The sequence below is a fragment of the Octodon degus genome, unplaced genomic scaffold (assembly GCF_000260255.1).
Source record: "Octodon degus isolate 3935 unplaced genomic scaffold, OctDeg1.0 scaffold00216, whole genome shotgun sequence".
NCBI classification, from domain to species: Eukaryota; Metazoa; Chordata; class Mammalia; order Rodentia; family Octodontidae; genus Octodon; species Octodon degus.
The window spans coordinates 2,198,930-2,220,287 of NW_004524792.1; the positions used below are offsets into that span (position 1 = coordinate 2,198,930).

General features: G+C 35.5%; 1 protein-coding gene across 2 annotated transcripts in view; it reads left to right on the forward strand.

Moving 5' to 3' along the window:
- The window catches only part of Cog6 (component of oligomeric golgi complex 6), a 70,484-nt gene extending 57,144 nt beyond the window's left edge, over window positions 1-13,340 (forward strand). The window contains exons 17-19 of one of the 2 annotated variants that reach the window (XM_004645047.2): window positions 512-565; window positions 3,137-3,216; window positions 12,241-13,340. In XM_004645047.2, coding sequence (XP_004645104.1) covers window positions 512-565; window positions 3,137-3,216; window positions 12,241-12,388 — 282 coding nt within the window. In that variant the 3' untranslated portion in view covers window positions 12,389-13,340. Of the gene's footprint in view, window positions 1-511; window positions 566-3,136; window positions 3,217-3,341; window positions 3,434-12,240 lie in introns of those variants that run through there. The other variant, XM_023705286.1, reaches the window with a different exon arrangement.
- The last annotated feature ends 8,018 nt before the right edge of the window (window positions 13,341-21,358 follow it).

Sequence of the window (21,358 nt, forward strand, 5' to 3'; positions counted from 1 at the left end):
ACAGGAGCTTGTTAAATTACAGAACCCCAGTAGAAATAAGATAATGGACTCTAAATCATGGAATAAGCCAAATTTATTTAAAAAGCAAAGAGGACATTAGCATGATAAGTATATTTTAACCCCAAAACTCTTAAATGAAAATCTCAGGAATCATTTTTGCTAAAATAGTAAGCAAATTTAAACCAGTGGCAACCAGTTCTTCTGCCTTTCTATAAGATTCTCTGAAAGTCTTCTGCCTCTAAATCTGTGCCAAGAGCTTCCTTGTGATTTTTTCCTTATATATGAGTAAATCTGCAGTATCATATTTCCATCACTGATAAGCCTAAAAGCTCCTTACTTCCTCAGAATCGTAGTCCCTGCTCTCCCTGAAGCTGAAGAAGTGACACTTGAGTTCTTGGAAATGGTTCAGTGATTTTCCAAATTTGAGCAGTCTTCCACAGGCTATATGACATAAGTAACTAAAATGTATATCCCCAGTGTCTTCACTTATTATTATTATTTTTTTGAATAGGGCTGTTTAGCTAATTTGCCCAACTTAGACTCTGTGGCACTGAAAGCTGCAATGGTAAGTACAATTTTATACAGCATTTCAACTTACATTTCTGTATCAAACAATATTCTTAATTTTGTATTATTTGATCTTTTTGTTGTGGATGATTTATTCCTGATATAATACGTTCACTTTGAGTCCAGTAATAATTTAGTATGTATTCCTGAACAGGCCTAAGACTTAACTGTTTACAGTAGTATTTCACCATATGCTGTTAGTTGTTACTGTTTAGGATTTGTTTTTAAGTTTTATTACTGATCTAATGGAGAAACAGACGTGACACATGTAGAAAATGGCAGTCTGGATATCATGCTACTTCTGGGATCCCTAATTTATTGATCCTAATGACTTCCTGAGATAGTGACTGAAATCATATTCAAGACAGTCGCTGTTCTTGAGTGTGAGATCCATGATCCATGTGTTACTTTCTTCTTAGCTGAAGGGCTCAACCCTTCCTTTATACATGGACACCATTTTCTTTCAGTGATTTCTTTTTTAAGGATATACTTTGCTATATGTATATCCTTCCATTGTATATAACATTTAAGTCATGTAGCCATATCCCCAAATGCAAAAAATCCCATTTGAAAAATGTTTAATTTAGTCTAGTACTACTAAATGATGATAGTAATAATAGTAGATGAACATAGCTCAATGAACACCAACAATAGCCATTACTACTAAGTAATAGTAATAATAACAGCAGTGAGCACCAGCAGTAGCTGTTACCCTTTACTGCCAAATGTTTTTCATGCTTTAATGTTTTAATCTTTGTGGCAGTCACATTCAGTCTTAGAGGCCTACTTCTAAACCTGTGGGCTTATAATGACGGTACTCTTCTGCCTACCTTCTACCTAGTACCTATAGTCACATAAATTTGTTAGAGAAGTTTGACTTTCATAAAGAATCCTGGGGTTTTTTTTGATGCCCAGGCATTCCAGAACTAAAAATACCATGTTCTATAACAAGAAACAACTGAGAATAAAGGGCTAGGCTTACCAGTTACCTAACAATGAAAATAAGGGGGCAGAGTTGACTGTTAATATTAGCATAGAATTAGGGGACTGCATAGGATAAAGATCATCATCATAATAAAAGACACTATGTGTAGAAGTAACAATCATAACTTTCATATGTCAAACAAAATTATAGAAGTACAGAGAAAGTACATTATAAAGTTCAAATAAAAAATACTAGATTCTCCCAAAGATTATATATTGTTTAGGGCCAAGGAGATATCTCAGCAGCGTAAGCACCTGCTTGGCAAGCACATGGTTCTAAATTTGATCCCTGGTACAAAAAAAAAAAAAAAAGATATATTTTTTAAGAAGTTAGTGTAAACTCAGCACACTATCCAATAATTTTATGTCAAAATATTTCGTCCCCACAAAGTGAAGACACGTTTATGTAGACTAGTGACGTTACTTATATGTAGTAAGTGTACATTTCTCCTTCTGTCTTTCCTTCCTTCCAACACCTAATCAGTCTATAGTATAGCTTACAAAATATTTTTAAACCCCTTTAGAAATTTTCATGTGCCTAGTCTTAATTTTGAAACCAATTAAATTGACTATATTATATCTCCAAAGAAAAGTTTTGGTTGAATTTTGTATGTGATTGATGCTATTATTTAGGTAAAGATTCATTTATGCTGATCTAAAATCTTGAGAGTCAACCCCTTTATCCCGACAGAAACCAAGCCCTCATATTTTATACGGGCCTTCACAAATACTTGCCTTCTCCGCACTCTGGCTGCTCTTACCAGAAATGGCACAGCAGCTACATACTCAGCGGCCTTGCAGCAGCCGTTACAGCCTTTCATCCCCTTCTCCTTGCTGTGGCTGCATTTAGCTTTATAAAACTGAAAACAAATTATGCACTTACTTAATTTCATTGGGTTTGCTAATGCATTTACTCTAAGAAAGTCCTTTGAAAAGCATACAAGTGCCTTAATCTCTGCACATCTAGCCATTTTTCTTCCTGCCTCAAGCTTTTGTGCATACAGCCTTTAGGGCAAACATCCTTTCCTCAGAGAGGCTAGGCCCCTGATGGACACTTGATAGTACCTTGGGTTTTTTTTTTCCATTCTAGCATTTAGCACAGTTTATAATTATGTAGTTATTTACATTATCAGCTGTTTAATAGTTCTCATACTGTGAAGCTAAGAATTGCCCTGGTTCTCACCATTATAATCCTGTGACCTAACATGGTAATTTCTAATCGTAATTACTCCAGAAATATTAGTTGACTGAATAGAATCATGAACAAATTAATAGATTTAAAACTATACTAAATGCCAAAGAGATTAAACTGAGTAGCTTGGATTTGGAATTACGAAAGATAATAATAAGATTCACTATGTTAAAAGTTAACAGTTTTAGGGTATTTTAGTTAGAATGTTTAATAAATACTCATTTTAATAAAAAGACTTATCTGTGGCTGTACCACCCAGAATGAGCCTGAGCTCGTCTGAATAAGAACTAATTATTTGGCACATAGAATTTTTCCCCAAGATTTAATTACTGAAAGATGTGACTGTAGTTAAAATGTTTGTTAGTAGATGTATTTTACACTCTTCTTCCTTAGGTTCAGTTTGATCGTTACCTGTCAGCTCCAGACAACCTATTAATGCCACAGCTGAACTTTCTTCTAAGTGCCACAGTGAAGTAAGTGATTTTGGTTTTAAGTATTTAGTAACGATTCATATGTTTTAAATATCAGGAACTTTATTTGAAATGAAGTTATTGTCAAGACTAAATGATTTACCTTTCATTCTTTGCTCTTGACTCAGCATCCCGAGGTATCTGACCCAACCTTGTTCAGACCTCTCCCTTACATGTATATTCCTCTAAAGTCTCTATAATTAGTAAGTGATTATAAACTGTCTTTTTTGTTAATACTCTGTTCTCAATATTAGTTATGTCCACAGTAATACTATTTTGGAAAACCTATTGCTCTTATTTCTCTTTTTCTTATAATTTAACTGGCTTTCAAAGGAGATTTTGATTAAGCCACCTCAGCCTTGGAATAAACTTTCAAATAAATTTTCATAGCCAAGAAGTTAAGATTGTATAATAAATGGGGCTGGAGAAGAGAATTGAAACAGAAAATGGTCCTAAATAATTTTGAGAGGTAAAGAATTAGAAAGTATTGTTACTGTTTAATGCCAAACTCTATGTTCACCTTATAATGGTATAAAATTGAATTAGTAAACCAGAAATCATAATTATGCAGATAGCAACTATTTTCATTATGTCTTTGCTTATTGAGTCAGAATGATTTCTGTAAGTAACTTGATAAATAAAAAGAATATAGATACTTCCTAAAGGTATGGGAAAATAAGTATAATTTACAAACTCTTCTTCAAGACTCTCTGTTTATACTAGACATTACGCATGTACCTATGAAAGAACTATTTTCTTTTTTGTTATGAGAGAAAATTGAAATATTTTCTTCTATAATTACCAAGGAGAAATTAAGCTGAAACACAAGTAAAATTTGGACAATTCTGGAGATTCCAGAAAACCAAGACTTCAAAGAATTCCATCCTCCAATTAAAAGCCAGACATCATTAGATTGAATAAAAATAGTATGACCCAACTGACTGTTGCCTATAAGAAACTCAATTCAAATACAAAGACACAGATAGTTTAAACAGATTATTAAAAATGTGCCATATAAGCGGTAATCATACCAAAGCTGGTACAGCTTCATTAATAGAGGAAAATTTATTTGCAAGGAGGTAATAATAACACAGGTAAGGAGAAACACTTCACAAAAATTGAAGGATCAATTTGTGAAGAATACATAGTAAAAGCAAAGCCTCATGTATCATAAACTTTAATCTCATAGACTTGAGAGGAAATACTTACATCAACGATCATACATATTTCAACTTCTCTCTCAGTAGTTGATTAAAAAGACAAGATTGTGAAAGAACTGAACAGCTCTTTCTAGAAGAGACTATTTAAATCAACAACTCAGGAAAAAAGCAGAAGTGGCTTTATTAACAAAGTTGAACTCAAGGTGAATATTACTAAAATATCAAAAGGTAATATTTGGTACTGATGAAAGTTACATTAAAATCCTATATATGTGTTAAAGATATAAGATGTCCTTAATAAATATAAATCGAACATGCCATTGCATTAAGAATACTGTATTACGGCGAAAGGTCATAAGAGAAGCCTTACTTTAATTCACTGCATAATTCATTTACAGAATACCATGTAACCATGTTGGAATACTGAAAATGTAAAACAGATATCGCAGCTAATGATTTAACCTTAGAAACATTTTATTAAAGTTCTAAATAAGGCTTGTAGACTTAACTGTCACATCTACTGTTTAGCTTGAATTTCTAGTAAATAGAATGAGGTTAGTCATAACTATTGAAAAGAATTAACACATTAACTTTATTTTTTTTATTGTTTTTTCCAAAGTTTTATTGATAAACAGATAGCAATGAGACAGTTTCAAATCAAATCGGAAGTACAGTTTCAACAAATAATACACTGCATATATTCTTCTTAGTGGTTAATTTCTGTACAAGATGTGGACTTGTGATCCTATTTACAAACACCATTAGAACAAGTCATTCTATTCATTAAGAGAATGCAACTATATATCTATCCCAACCACTTTGAATACACAGATACAAAATGGACATTCATAGGTATACCCCATTTTTTCTAAGTTCCGTTATTGAATATTATAGGTGTGTAAACTCAGCAAAATATTCTAAAAGAGTCCAGTAGCCCGTAATAGCATTGGGTCTTCTGTTTAACTGGCAATGTCAGAAATTATTGACCTGAGTCCCCCACAGCTCAACTTAACAGCATGGCTTTATTTCTTATATTTCGTCTTCATACTTTTCTACTGGATGGTTAAGACCAAGGAAAGCAGGATCTATGCAACAAGAGTTGTAGCTTTTTGGTCTGAAAAGGTCAGTGAAATGCCCTCAGGATTTGTCCTGAGATCCTGTACCTCAGATTGTAGAACCTTTGTCAGTGCAGCCATGTGGATGAGTCACGGCCATTGCTTGGCCAATGTGCTCTCAACACATTAACTTTAGATGTTTGTAATGAAAAATAAAATGAGATAATTCTAAAATAAACTTGTTACTTGGCCAGATTGAAAATCAACATACCAAAATTATTACATTTGCTCTGTACCAGCTATATTTAGTTACAACATATAATGAAAAATAAAAGCCCTTATTGCCATTGTATTGTTTTCTACATATAAACACAGTAATGTATCTGGAAGATTATATGAAGAAACTAAAATTTTGTTGAAAAATTTGAAAGAGGATATGAATAAATAAAGCATATTCAGTGCATAGATGCAAAATTTACTGGTAGTTTAAGATTGATCTATAAATTCACCAGAACTGTAGTCAGAATTCCCATTTTATTACTTAGCCAAAGGTATGTGAAAGGAGCCACTGATCATTTTTTCAGCATCTCTGCAGGTGTAATCTGGCCCGTGGTAGTATCATCTGTGCCTGGGTTGTCGGATTAGTACCAAAGCTGTTCTCTGTTTGTACCCTAGTTTATCCACCTGTCTGCTTTAGCCTCCTTACTCTAATCTGAAATCTTCAGGGGATTTAATGGATTACCCAGCTCAATGAGCCTGTAAAGTAGGATTTCCATTTTCAGAAAACATTGCTTAGAAAAGTTAAACAAATGAATCAGGGTACAGTAGTTTGCAAGAAGCAGAACCAAGATTTGAATCTATTGTTACTTATTCCTGAGCCTATTCTCTTCAACAATAGCCTATATTGTATCTTTCTAAATATGATGATACTGAGCTTTTAAAGAAAACTCAGAGGTGTTTCACGTATAGAATATGTAATAATGCTGATGTGAGCTGTATTCCCTGGTCTCATAAAATATGCTTAAATTTTACTTTTAAGAGACAGAAATCTGACATGGGCTATAAAACTGGCTTCACCTATTATGCCATTTTTGATACTTGTATTGTGGTAAAGAGCAATAAAATTATAATCGTATTTTAAATATCTTGTCATCTTTTCTTCAGTTTTTCAGCTTTAAATCATTAATGCCTTTTCTCTTGTGGTACACTTGATTGCACTTTTAACCATGATGCTATAATAAAGCTCAATTTTAGTGATCGCTGAGCCTGAACGTTAAAATAAGCTATGTTTAGAAATGCTAGGTTTGTGTTAATGAAAATTGTATCATGTTGCTATGACAACCAAAAATCCTAAAGTACTGATTAATGACAAGCTCAGTGATTCCCAAGTAAGCAGTTCATTTCTTATCTCAGTGCTTTAAATAACTGTTCTAAACACAATTTCTACAAACTTACTTGAAAATGCAAATGAATTTTATAAGTGATTCCATATTAACCTTTATTAAGAGTTTGGAATTTATAGATTCATCTATAAATTCAACAGAACTGCAGTCAAAATTCCCATTTTATTACTTAGCAAAAGCTATGTGAGTACTAGGATAGTATCACGTTGTGAGTTTTTAAGTGGATTTGTCCTTGTAGAATATTCTTATGTACAAATAACTGAAAAAGGTGGCTTTCTGTGAAATTGTGTAGCCTACTAAGCCTCTTCAGTTGTTTTCTTTCCTCTAACATTAAATAACTAGATGACTATTACATTTTCTGTTTGCTATATGCTACAGTGTAGCAAACTTCCTTCTAAATGTAAGAATGTTGGATTTTCCCAACATTTATTGAGGGAAGTGTACTTTTGCTCTTTCTGTTTACTATTGATTAAAGTTCCCAAACTATGTAGATACGTTATCTTATAAAAAAGATAGCGCAGGAGCTGCAGAGATAGCTCAGCAGTCTAAGCGCCTACCTAGACAAGCTCAAGGACCTGGGTTTGATCCCCAGTTCCTGGTACCTGGTACCTGGTACTTGGTACCAGTACTGCATGCCGGCCACCAAGACCAGGCATTATGGTTCCCGCCTATAATCCCAGTGCTGGGGAGGCTGAGTCAGGAGGATCACTGTGAGTCTGAACTGTGTAGTAAGACCCTGTGCCAAATCCATAAAAATTTTAAAAAATGAAAAGATAATGTGAAAGGTTATGATTTTCCTTTTCTTCTTCTTTTTTTATGTATATGGTCCAGGGTCTCATTATGCAGCTCAGACGCGTAGTGATTGTCCTTTTTCAGCTTCCCCAGATCTGGGACTACAGATGTATGCCACCATGCCTGGTCTCTGTGGCCGACTCAGTGCACCCAGGGGCAGGGCCAGTGCAGCATGTGGTACTGGGGATCAAACCCCGATCTCTGCAGTTGCCTAAGCAGGTGCTTTAGTCCTCTGAACTATTTCACTGGCCCTTACGATTTTTCTTTTAACACATTAACTTTTTCGTATATAGCCTGTTTTTCTTTTTAATTTTTTATTAGTACATGTTCGCAGTATGTAAGGTTTACAATTTATCTTAAAGAGTAGGTCATGTATTTAATGTATATTAATTCTTTTGTATTCCCGCTTCTCTCCCCACTGTCTGTCTCTGGATTCTGTTCCCATTTGCAAAAAATCTGTAACCCTGTTTCCTATTACCTGTCTTTAAATATATATATATATATATATATATATATATATATATATATATTTAGAATTTGGACTTTTATATAAGAGAAGTTATGAGATATTTAAGCTTTTGTGTCTGTTTTATTTCATTTAACATTGCGATCCCAAAGTGTATCCATTTTCCTAGATGTGACTTTTCTTTTCAATTTGCTTTTCTTTATGGTAGTGTAGCTCTCCTTTATCTACAGATACGACATATTCATTCATTTATCTATTGTTGGGTATATATTCAATTTCCAAGATTTGCTATTATGAGTTATGCTGCTGCAGACACGGGCATGTATTTATCCGTGTGGTATGATGTCTGTAACTCTTTAGAGAAGATTCCTAGAAGTGGAAGAGCTGGCTCAAATAGAATTTCTGATTTCAGTTTTTTGAGGAATATCCAGTGTACCTTTCAGAGTGGTTATACTAGTTTATGTTACCACCAACAATGCTTGTAAATGGCCATCTCCCCAAAATAGTATGTAAACCAGTCTTATCATTTTTCCAGTTTCATCATTAATAAATTATTAGATTTTTTAATTTCATTTATGTCTTAATTTGTTGTAGGAATGTTTTTAATTTTTGAAAATTTTATTTGTACTGAATGGATTGTTAATCTATCCAAAGGTCAGTAGAGTATGATTTAGGAAATTAGTCCCAAGAACATTTCATGGTAGGAAAGATGAAACATGGTGTCAGTGACAGTGAACCTTTTCCGGCTTTCAGTGATCGACAGCTGGCTGCAGCACACAGGCCGTAGAGTCACCACCATTGTCTGACCTTTTTGCATATCCTTGATCCTGTTAACAGCAAAACTATAGAACCAATTCTAAAATTACTCTCTATCTGTCAGTGTGGCTATGATTGATCATAATGCTGGTGGAAGCCCATACTACAGTGAAATGATCAATAGATAAAAAGAGTTCACAAGTTTTTAAAAGCACATTGACTGAAGTGAGATGCTTTGTTGTTCATTCTGGATTTAATTACAGGATATCTAAAATTTTTCCAACTTGAGCATTGAATATTTGTGACTACAATCATTGTCTTGGCCAAGCGAGATAGCTCAGTGGACTAAGCGCCTACTTAGGCAAGCCCAGGGACCACAGTTCGATCCTAGGCACCACAGGCCATGCTGGCCCCATCCTGGATGTGCTGAGCCGGCCACAGAGACCAAGACTGGGCATAGTGGCATGTACCTATAACCCAGTGCTGGGGAGGCTGAAAGCAGGAGGGTCACCATGAATCCGAGCTGTATAGTGAGACCTTGCAACAACCAAATACATTTTATAAAAAAGAAACTGGTGTTTCAGAAATACTAGTACTTAGCAAAACACTTCGGGCTAATACACCAGACAAGAAAACAGGCAATATGACAGATGGACATTTACATATACTTTTTAAAATAAAGGTTAAACTTACATGGTAATTACTAATGGAACTAAAAAGGAACAATAAAAAATAAATTAGGGAATAAGACTGATTTAGCACTACAGATACATCTGTGATGTGTGGTTGCTTATGACATTTAGGGAATCCAGTTTCTCAAATAATTTGTGTGTGTGTGTGTAAATACTAGTTATTACTGGTTTTTTACTGTAGGGATTCATTAAAATAGTATTAACTGTCAAGTATAAAGAAAAGGCTTGATTTAAAAGCTAAAAGTAGAGCTGGCCAGATAGTGGAGTTAAGTGCCTGCTTAGGCAGGCACAGGGACCAGGGTTTGATCCCCAGCATGCTGTACTGGCCCCGCCCCCAGGACTGGGTGTGGGGGCGTACCTGTAATGCCAACGCTTGGGAGGCTGAAAACAGGAAGATCACTATGAGTTTGAGCTGTGTAGTGAGATCCTGTACTAAAAAAAAAAAAAAAAAAAAAAAAAAGCTGAAAGCACCTTACAGAGATTATCTAATTAGATGCTTTGCTTGCAGTGGAGAGGTTAGTCCTGAAAGTTCAGGGCAGCAGCAGCGAGCAGCAGAGCTTCCATTAGGATTTGAGCCCTCTGACAGCTCTTCCTTCGCTGTGCCATGTTGTCTCTGCTGAGTCATACAGACTCCAGCGGAAGAGGATCTGTGCAGGTGAGCTGCACCAGCATTCCCACTTGCTCCTGCCCTGTTGGTTTGGGCCGCAAGCAGACAGCAAAAGGAACAGTTCCTCTTTCTTCCCTCTTTTCTTGTCACTATCTGAAAGACATTTTTTTTCTGTCAACTTTGATATCTCTCTCTCCCCTGCCATACTAATGTTAATTTTTTAATTCCTTCCTTCTTACTCTGAAATGGAATGAAGCAGCCCTATACCATCAAAACTCAGAATCTGAAATAAGTGACAAACCCTTGCTTGCTTTTATTGGCTTGATCTTACTTTTCTGTGCTTAAATGAAAAGTGTAATACTTCAGTATTTTTAGTAAGTCATTCTTTATACACCCATTTCTCCACATTTTTAAAGTTACATCTAATATTCACTAGTGTACTTTTTTCCTTCAAGCTTCTTAAAATTAAAAAGATAAAACTATTTCTATGGTTTTTTATACTATAAATGTATACATATGCCATGTTCAAGTTGTATATCGATTTTAAAGTGTGAAGTGTAGTAAATGCTCTGTGTGCCCCCCGCTAAAAAATCTGTTATTCCTTTAGGAACTAAAAACTCTATTTCTAAAATCTAACATCTAACTTGTTCTAAAATAATTATCAAATATGTATTTTGCCAATTTTAAAAACACATTTATAGTGTTTTTCAGCTTTTTCATTGTGACAAGTTAATTTATACATCATTTGGTGAAATTCATTTTTAAGTTTAATAAATTAAAAGAAGTCAAAATAGATTAAAAAATATCTGAGACCTCATCTAGTTAAGTAGATTTCAAAACCAGTTTCTGGTAGTTCCCTCCCATCAGAGCTTTAATTCAGCCAGTACAATCAGTTGTGCCACTCCACTCTAAGAATTTGCTTAGTACATCACCTTTCTACCTAGTCTCACTTTGGAAGATGTAGCAGTTTTTGGAAACGTAGACCATGTGGTATTAGCATAGGGCCTATAGGTGAATAGGCAGTTCGAAGTTTTTCTGAAATAGAAGTGTTGATATATTTAAAAATTCTCTATTCAAGGTTTAGGTGATATTAGTCATTTTAAAAGCATTAATACACTGGTTTTGGATCATAGCTGAGTAGTCTACAATTTCGACCTAAAAGGTTTGACTTATGATTTTTTTTTTATGTATTTTTAGTACAGGGTCTACAGGGTCTCATTATGCAGATCAGATTCGTAGTGATCCTCCTGTTTTCAGCCTCCCAAGGGCTGGGATTACAGGCACAGGCCACCACATCCAGTCTCATTCACTATCTCATTCACCAACATGGCCTGCAAGTGTGGGGCAGGGGGATATTGGAACCCCAGTCCCGTTTGCTGAGCAATCTGGCTGGCCCTTGGGTTATGATTTTTCAACTTCATGATGATGTGAAAGTGATATATATATGGTAGAAAGTCTGAATTGTGATCTTCTCCTACCTTAGCAGTAGTAATTTTCAGCTCCCAGTCAGTTACCAAGCAAAAGAGCAGCACACTATGTTCAGTAAATGACATGAAGTGCTCAAGGCTTTGTTATAGAATATATTTTGTTATAGAACAGGCCTTTTTTGTGATAGAATAAATCAGATGATTTTGCCTAACTTCAGGCTACGGTTGTGTTCTGAGCATATTTAAGGTAGGCTAGACTAGCTATGACATTCACTGGATTGCGTTACTAAATGCATTTTCAACTCCTGATATTTTCAGCTTACTCTTGTGTTTATTAGGTGGAACCCAGTCATAAGTGAGCAGCATCTGTATATGCCATGCAGGCAGTGTTCTAGCCTTAAAGTAGCACAATGAGGGAATAAAGCAGAGCCCCATCCCTGAGGTATCTACCTAGTAATGAGGACGACTTTAATGAATAATAAACATTTTTTAAGAACATTTTATCCCCAAATCAAGGAAGTAATTTGTGTAGTCTTGCAATGATTTTCAAATAGTGATAAGATAAATATAGAAATAAAATACAATGGTTCAAATGTGAAGTTTTCTTACAATTCTTAAAGGATACTTTCTTTCAGATGAAGTGTTCATGCTTTGTTTGCTTATCCACAGAGAGCAGATTGTGAAACAGTCTACAGAACTGGTGTGCAGAGCCTATGCTGAAGTGTATGCAGCTGTCATGAATCCCACTAATGAATATAAGGACCCCGAGGGCATCCTGCACAGGTCACCGCAGCAAGTGCAGGCTCTGCTCTCCTGATGGCCCTAGGGCCTGTGCTTCCCCTAACGGTTGTTTTGGTTTCAGACACATAGTCTTCGTTAGAGATTTGAGAATGAGTTTTCTGTAAATTGTAAGAATGTTCTTTTGTTCTCTATTAATATGGAACTAAATAAATGTTGAACTGAGTTAGTATTATTCTACATTTGTTCTTTATTCTGGAACACAAACATGACAAAAAATACTGTGAAAGGTTTGAAAGATTTTTTTTATAATACTAGTTCTCAATGCTACATAAAATCTTGTCAGCAGTCAAATGCATTGTTAATTATAGTAACCATCCCTTTACTTGAAGATTTATTTGCTTTCTTTTAGTTATTAATGTGTGTGTGCCAAATTGCCTTTTTGAGCCCAGTTTATTGCTCTTGTCCCAAAATAACTGTCCTAAAAGGTTGTGAGAAGACAGAAGAAAACTGGGCCGCGCTGCTGGCCACCGTAGCCGTGCTCTCCTTCCTGCTTCTTGTCACACGTAGCACATAGTTGGGTACGTGTTTCTGAGGTAATTTTAAAAACACACTCAGCCAAAAGAAGGAAAAAACGCACCTTGGAAGCCTTGGATAGGCACAAGGTAGAACTTGGCACTAGAGTTTCAGGGTACGTGAGCGTCCTGAGCTGTTCCTGAGCTGTGTGTGATGCTTACGGGTGGCACTCGTTAGACAGTGTGGAACCGAAATCTGACTGACAAATTTGATCTTGTGTGCAGACTGGTATTAATTATTCTGGAATAACAGTGGCTACAGATCATCCATTCCAGTGGAAGTTCGTAACTTTTTCTTTTCCTTCAGTGTATGTATATGAAATGTGTGTATCTGTGTAAAGAATTATAATGCAAACCAGGAGCTAAACTGTACATAATTTATTTTTGCTATGAAAAGCAGTTAACATTAATGAATTCCTTTGTTTTCCAAGAAAAATTGTACTTTGCTTTTACCTGGTTTTCTCAAATAAAAATTAAACAATCTGCAATTTTTTGCATATCAATGCAGTTTTGGAAAATGCACTTACAAAAGAGAAAGTATAGGATAAAATTGAGATAATCTATGGAAAACTAGCAGGCAGAATGTAGTACATCATAAGGCCTTGAAAGTTAAATCAAAATGAAAGATTATAAGTGGTTGTCATTAGTGTAACCCTCAGTTTTATATATAATCCATGGTTTTCATTTTAAACTATTATTTGATATCAATATAACCTTATTAAAGATGAACTAAATAAGATTTAAGGCATCATTACTACACAAATTGATCTACAGTGGGACTGGGGAGATGGCTTATTAGGATAAGCGCTTGACTGGCAAACGCAAGGATCTGAGTTCAATCCCCAGTTCTGCAAAAAAAAAAAAATTGATCTACAGATTCCATATAATCCCTACAAAAATTCCATCTTCCCATTTTTCTTTTGGAAATAGAATATTCATATGGACACACTGCATGGTGACTAGGCATACTGTCTGAAAGCTGTTCAACTTCTTTTCAGATCATAATGTGTGTTCCTTGTGGGAAGGTGACACACACATATAACACATCTTCACCCCATTTTTCATCCTCTTTCCCTTCCTCCTCCTTCCCTCTGTCTCTTGATCCCCTTCCTGCACAAGTTTGCAGTGCATATTGCTTATATCCCTTGTGTAGAATCTATACGTGTATGTAGCACATCTGAGTCTTTTCATCTTTCCCCTCCATCTCCCCTCCACCCATTTCTTGATCCCCTTCAATTTTGAGAAAAAGCATCTCCCTACTTGCTCTTCTCTATTATTTTGCTCTTTTGATTAGGATTTCTGATAAGATAAACTACGTGACATTTAAGTTTGAATGTGTGATTAGTTTCAGTTAACATTATGGTCCCAAGGTGCATCAGTTTTCTTACAAGCACCTCAGGTTTGCCTTTTTTATGGCAGAGTAGTACAGATACCACATTTTCCTTGTCCATCATGTGATGATAGGCATGTATACTGCTTCCAAGATTTAGCTGTTAGGGACTATGGTACAAGCATGGGTATTCATGTATCAGTATATGATGTCTTTAACTTGGGAAGACATAAGCTAGAGGAGGAAAGGGAATTTCTAGGTTTCAGCTTTTTGAAGAGTCTTCGTACTGATTTTCCTAGTGGTTGTACTAATTTCCACTCCTACCAACATTGTAAAAGGGTTTCTTTTTGCCTCAGCCTCACTGGCATTTGTTAGTATTTGATTTCTTGATGATAGCAAGGTAAGATGGAATCTTGATGTTGTTTTAATTTGCATTTCTCTAAAGACTTGCAATGTTGAGCGTTCCTTTATTTTCTTATTGGCCATTTGTACTTCTGTAAAGTGCGTATTCATGTTATTTTCTGATATTTTGATTGGGTCTTTTATATTAGCAGGTGTAATTTTTAAATTTTTTTATATAGTCTAGATATTAGTCCTATGTGTGAGGAATAGCTGGCAAAAAAAAAAAAAAATCCAATTCTGTAGGTTGTCTTTTCACTTTGGTGGTGGTGGTAGTTGTTTTTCTGTACATAAACTTTAATTTGGTATGACCTCATTTGTTGATTCTCAATACTATCTCCTGTTTCAACATTTAGTTATTTGATCTATTTCAGTTTTAGTATAGTATATGATAAGAGAAGTTTTTAAATTTTCTTTGTTCAGTTTTAGTAATTCATATGCAGTTTTAGTAATTCATATGCATCTAAGAATCTCTGGTCCTTCTGAGTTCTACAACATTTTGACATATATTTGTGAAATAGTTGCTACTAGCTTTCTGGATTTTTGCATTGTCTATCATAATTTCCTCTTTTTCATTTTAAATAGCATAGATTTGGGTCATCCTTTTGGTTAGATTGGCTACCACTTAAGTTTTGAAGAACCAACTCTGATTCATTAATTCTTTCTGTTTGGTCTCAGCATCATTGATTTTGCTGATATTTATAACTTCCTTCCTTGTACTACCTTTTTCTCCCTCTTGTACTACCGTTGGGTTTAGATTATTCATATTTTCTTAGGATATTTAATCATATTAAATATCATTAGAATATTTATTTGGGCTTACTCTATTTTTGTGATGTGAGCATTCACACAGAACTGCTTTCATTATGTCCCATAAAATCTGGTATGTTGTACAGGCATTGTCTTTTAGTTCTAGAAGCTCTTTTTTTTTTTTTTCCTTTATTTTTTCTATAACTCATTGTGTTATTTAAGAGTATATTGTTTAGTTTCTCATGGTTTTGAATAACTTCAATGATTTCTAACTTTATTCCTCTATGATAATAAACATGGTATAATTTCAATTATTTTACATTTCCTTAAGCTTACTTTATTGGCTAGTGTGGTCTGTTTTGGAGAAAGTGGCAGGTATTGCTGAAAAGAGTATGTTCTGTTGTTGGGTAGAACACTAGATAACCTGTTAAATCCATTTCTTTGAAAGTTTCAGTCAACTCTTAATTTCTTTGTGCCTTTTTGTCTACTTGACCTGTGTGTATTAGTGGGGTAGTGAGATCCCTCACTATAATTGTGTTTATCTGGTCTTTTATGTCAAGTAGTACTTGCTTAGAAAGTTGGATTGCCATTGTTTGATGTGTATTACAGTGTTAATAATTATCTCTTCCTGTTGGATTGTTCCCTTAACTAATATGTAGTGACCGCCTTTACCTCTTTTGATCAGCTCTGGCTTGCAGTTCGCTTTGTCTACATTTAGGTTAACTACATCTACTTTAGGGAGCTTCCTATTGCATGTGATGCTGTTTTCCATGTTTTGAGTTGTATTATTTTATTATATGGGGTTCTTTTTGTGTTAAATGTGTTTTTTTGTAGACAAAATACTTTAGAATTCTATTCCTTGATTCATCCTATTAGCCTGTGTCTTTTGGCTGAGGAACTGAGACCATTTATCTTGAGAGTTTTTACTGATAGGAGCTTTTATTCCTGACATTGCCTTATTTCCCATTGGTGATTCCTCACCTTTCCCTTCTACTTAAGTACTTGTCCTACTTGACATGTTCATTCTATTATAGCTTTTGTTGTCAGCTTTGTTATCTCTTTCTAGGGTATCCTTGAAAATTTTGTGGAGTGTTTGGTGGTTAGGAATTTCGTTAGGTGTTCTTTATCATGAAAGTATCTTATTTCTCCCACAACTTGGAAAGGTAATTTTGTAGGTTATATCAGCTTGGGTTGGAAATTGTTTTCTTTTGGGGTGTGAAACACTTCATTCCAAGATCTTTTGCACTTAAAGGTTTATGTTGAGTAATTTGCTGCAATTCTGATGAGTTTTCCTTTATAAGTGAGACATTGTTTTTCTCTGTTCAGTTTTAATAATCCATTTTGTTGAACTTCTTTTCTGATGGTGGCTATTTTTTGGTTCTGTATGTCTCACATGTTAAATTATTTTTCCTTATTGGAAAGGTTTTATGCTGTTATTTCAGTAAACATGTTTTTAGGTCATTTCTGTTGTCTTCTAAGTTTTCACTAATTACAATTAATCATAGATAGTCTTCTTTTCATTACCTAGGAGCTTTTGGATTGATTTTTCTTATTTTATTGATGTTTTAAAGCTGTCTCTCATTATTTAGTCACCAAACAATAGCCATCTCTTCTAATTGTGACTTTCTGACCTCACCTTGGTCACCTGCTGCTCATACTTGAATCAAATTTTATTCTCTTGAATTTCTAATTACAACCTTTTGTTTTTTTATAGTTTTATTGAGAAACAAATGTCAGTGAGACAATTTCACAACCGATTACTGGCACATTTTCAATAATTAATACATTGAATATTGTTCTCTTAGTGGTTATTTGTTGTACAAGATGCAGACAACCCTTTTATAGGCTCTTAATTCTTTTCTGTGCTAGTCATTCAGCTTGCATCGTTGTGCTTAACTCTTCTATCTTGTCAGTAGTGTCTTCTGTAGAATGACCAGCTAATCATTCTGTGTATCTGGCCCATTATGTTTTGACTCACATCTTCAGTGAGCTTGCCAAATAACTTACTGATATTTTTCCCCCAGATAGTATTTCAAATAACTCAGATATATGGCTTTTACCATCCTTCCTTTTGTTGTTCTTTGTATCAGCTTTGAAAGAGGAGTTTTTGAAGGCATTTTATTGGCTTGTCTTCTGTTTCTGTTTTTATTTCTTTGTGTTGAGGTTTATATGTTGACTGTAGTGGAAATCTGTGTTTCTAGTATGGATACCCCATTAGTTCATGTCTACTTTTGAGTAGTGCCCTCTAAGCATGGCTAACTATTGGCCAATGTCTCTGTCCTATGTTCCATCCATGTCTGTTTACTTGAAATGAAAGGTTGCTGTGTATTTGACACAGTACACAGTTTTCTAGGAATGGGCTATTTTAGTTCTTTTATGTTCACTTAAGCGAGTTTTATTGGCTGATATGTGGTCTATTTTGTAAAAAGTTGGATTTATTGCTGAAAATAATTATATTCTGTTGTTAGTTGGAACACACTACAGATATCTATTAAATCCATTGACCCCATGGGAATCCAGTTATTGGCATCCCACAAAAACCAATTAATAGCAACATCTGTGTCATCTTAGCTATATTAAAATCAGCATCAATGGTAATGTCAGATGTAAACTGAATATTGACAGACTACCAATAACATACTATCCTTAATTATAAGATACAGATTTATAGTCATAAACTCTTACGACAAACCAACCTCCATCATAGAACAGTGTCTGTAGCAATAGCAATAGTTAACTAGCTAGCTGGAGATTCAAAAGTCTAGTAGTTACACTAGTGAAGGTGGAAGGAATGAGGATCCAGAGAATGCAAGGCAAAGTTTTCAAAATGATATGAGAAAGAAGAGAAGAAAGTGAGGCAAGGAGTGCTGTTTTTTTTTGGTAGGACAGTTTCAGTAATCAACACATTGCATACATTCTTCCTAGTGGTTATTTGCTGTACAAGAAGCAAACATGATATCCTATTTCATTAGAACAAATAACTCCATTAAGAGAATGTAACTATATATCTATCCTAACCACTTTGAATACACAGATACAAAATGGGCATTCATCTGTATCCCCTTTTTTGTTTAGTTCTGTTATTTGAATATTATAGGTGTGTTAATTCAGCAAAATATTCTAAAAGAGTCCAGTAGTCCATAATAGTATTGGGTCTTCTGCTTCACTGGCAATGTCAGAAATTGTTGACCTGAGTCCCCTACAGCTCAACATAATACCATGGCTCTACTTCTTATACTTTGTTTCATACTTTTCTGCTGGATGGTTAAGACCAAGGTAAAGCAAGACCTATGCAACAAGAGTTGTAGCTTTTGGGTCTGATAAGGTCAATGAAATCCCCTCAGGATTTATCATGAGATCCTGTACCTCAGATTGTAGATCTTTTGTCAGTGTGAGCCATGTGGATGAGTCACAGCCATCGCTTGGCCAGTGTGCTCTCTGTGAAAGCCTGAGAGAATGTTTTCTCTCCATGTGACTCTCCTTAGGCACACTCTACATCATTGATCACTTTCCTCTTTGGCCCCATAATCTCCTTGATCAGAAAATTTGGGACACTACTGAGTTACATGACATTACAAGTTCTCATGTCCTGAGTCTTAATTGAGCTGGAAGGCTAGGGTCAAAATGTTGGCTTTCCTTGCAGTCCTCCTTTTTCTCTTATTTTGGTCTGCAAACTTAGATTGTTAACCATCCAGAAGAGAAGCTTCTTGTCATTACCATACAACCTAGGCTATTAAGCTTAACCTCACTATCTGTCTGAATATCAAACATCTTAGACATAATATGGAACAGGTATTTTTCATCAAGTATTGATAGGGGTGCTACTGAGTGAAAGGAAGTTGATAAAGAGCTGCAACCAACCAAAGAGGTAAGCAGAACAAAATAAGTGGAAGGTACAAAAGAAGAGAAAGTTGAAAGACAAGAGAAAAAAAAAAAAAAAAAAGCTTAAAAAACCCTCTACCTACCACAAAACCCAATGAAGAAAGATAAAACTAATAGAAAAAATTTTGAAATAGAAGGCCCTATGTCCACTCCCCTCTGACTGGTTACCATCCAACCCAAGGCATGTCCTTGCTCCTGCTTTTAGATGGGAAGCACTGTCAGCCCTGGGCTTTGTGTTAGGTGGGAAGTGCTATCAGCCTTCTGCCCTATGCGGATGCAGGCCACAGTGTGGGGGTTGAAGTGCATGGTTGGACCTTATGTCTGGGTCTGGGTGCTTCCTTCCATGAGCATTACCTGACATCAGATGAGTTGGTTAATTTGTCTCTGCTATCCCATGCATGAGGAAGCAAACTGCAGGGGTGGTTTGGAGATGGTGGATGTTTGTAGCTTACTGTGCCTGTCCAGTGGGGCACTAGTCCAGTGGGGATCTGTTGGCTCCCTTGAGAGACAGGAGATACTGCACATCCAGCGCAGATCTACTTGTTTGAGTGAAAGATATGGCTTGTCCAGCATCAGTCTACAAGCCCACGGGGAGGCAGCGAGCCACCTGTCTGGTGCAGATGTGCTTGCTTGTGTGAAAGGGTTGCCAACCATCTACCCCCCGTGTACTTAATTCTGAAACATATTGCAGTGCTGCAGTGATCGAAATAGTTTGGTACTAGTATGGAAATGAGTACATAAAGGTGCTCTTCAGCTTACATCCTGATAAGCTTAATGTCAGTTGAAAGTATAAGCCAGAAGTGCATTTGATACATTTAACTTAATGAACAACAGAGCTAGCAACACAGGCCACTATTAGTTGTTTACTCCACTGATCATATGGCCGACTATAAACTGGAGCTCCCTGCTGCTGTTCAACACTGATAGAATAATGAATTAATACAGCATATTGCTGGCCCAGAAGATCAAGCAAGTTATGAAGTATGGTTTCCAAGGGCCAGCATGATAGTGAACTAAAGTGCCTGTTTAGGCAGAGCACAACAGCCGGGGTTCTATCACCAGCATGCCATGCCGGCCCCATCCCTGGGGGCACACTGAGACAGCAATTGAGACTGGGTGTGGTGGTGCTCACCTGTAATCCCAGTGCTTGGGAGGCTGTAAACAGAATCTCTGTGAGTCTGATCTACGTAGTGAGACCTTGTAGACCCTGTAGACCTTGTTCTAAATACTGTAGTACAGTTTTTAGTAAATGCATATCACTTCACCATCCTAAAGTTGAAAATGTGTTAAGTTGTCCTACAGCCAGGATCCATCTGTAGTTCACTGGAGTAGAATTTATAGAGTTCAGACATAAATGAATATATCTATGCTCAATTGATTTTTTTTTTAAACATGTTTTTAGCAAGACTGCCAGAACCACTCTGCAAGGCAAGGAATAGTCAGTTTGGAACATGATGCTGTAATAATTTAATCTACCACATCTCCTGCCTTATTAAGCAGTGAACTCAGAATGAATGAACAAACTAATGGGCATGATGGCACATGCTTGTACTCCCAGCACTCAGGAGGCTGAAGCAGGAGTATCGTTGTGAGTTCAAGACCAGCCTGGACTACAAAGTGAGCTCTCAAGGCCAGCCTGAACTGTATAGTAAAGTCCTGTCTCAAAAAAAAAAAAAAAAAAAAAAAAGCTAAAAGTATACAAATTTCAATAGAAAATATAGGTGAAAATCTTCATGGCCCTATAAAAGCCAAAAGTTTCAAGTTAACGATACTGAAAGCACAAGAATCCAGAGTAAAACTAGATTTTGTCAAAATTTTTAAAATTTGTATAATAAAGGAAACCTTCAAGAAAATGAAAAGACAACCCACAAAATGTGACAATATTTGCAAATCATCTATTTGACAAGGGCTATGTATGTATCAAGAAAATATACTTTCAGATTTTAACTCCTAACTAAAAAAAGACAAGTAAATTTTAAATAGGTAAAGGATTTAAGTAGGAATTTGTTTAAAGAGGACATACAACTAATAAGCATATGAAAATATGTTCAACATCTTTAGTCATTAAGGAAATGCAAATCCAAACCACAATAAGATACTACTTCAAACATAC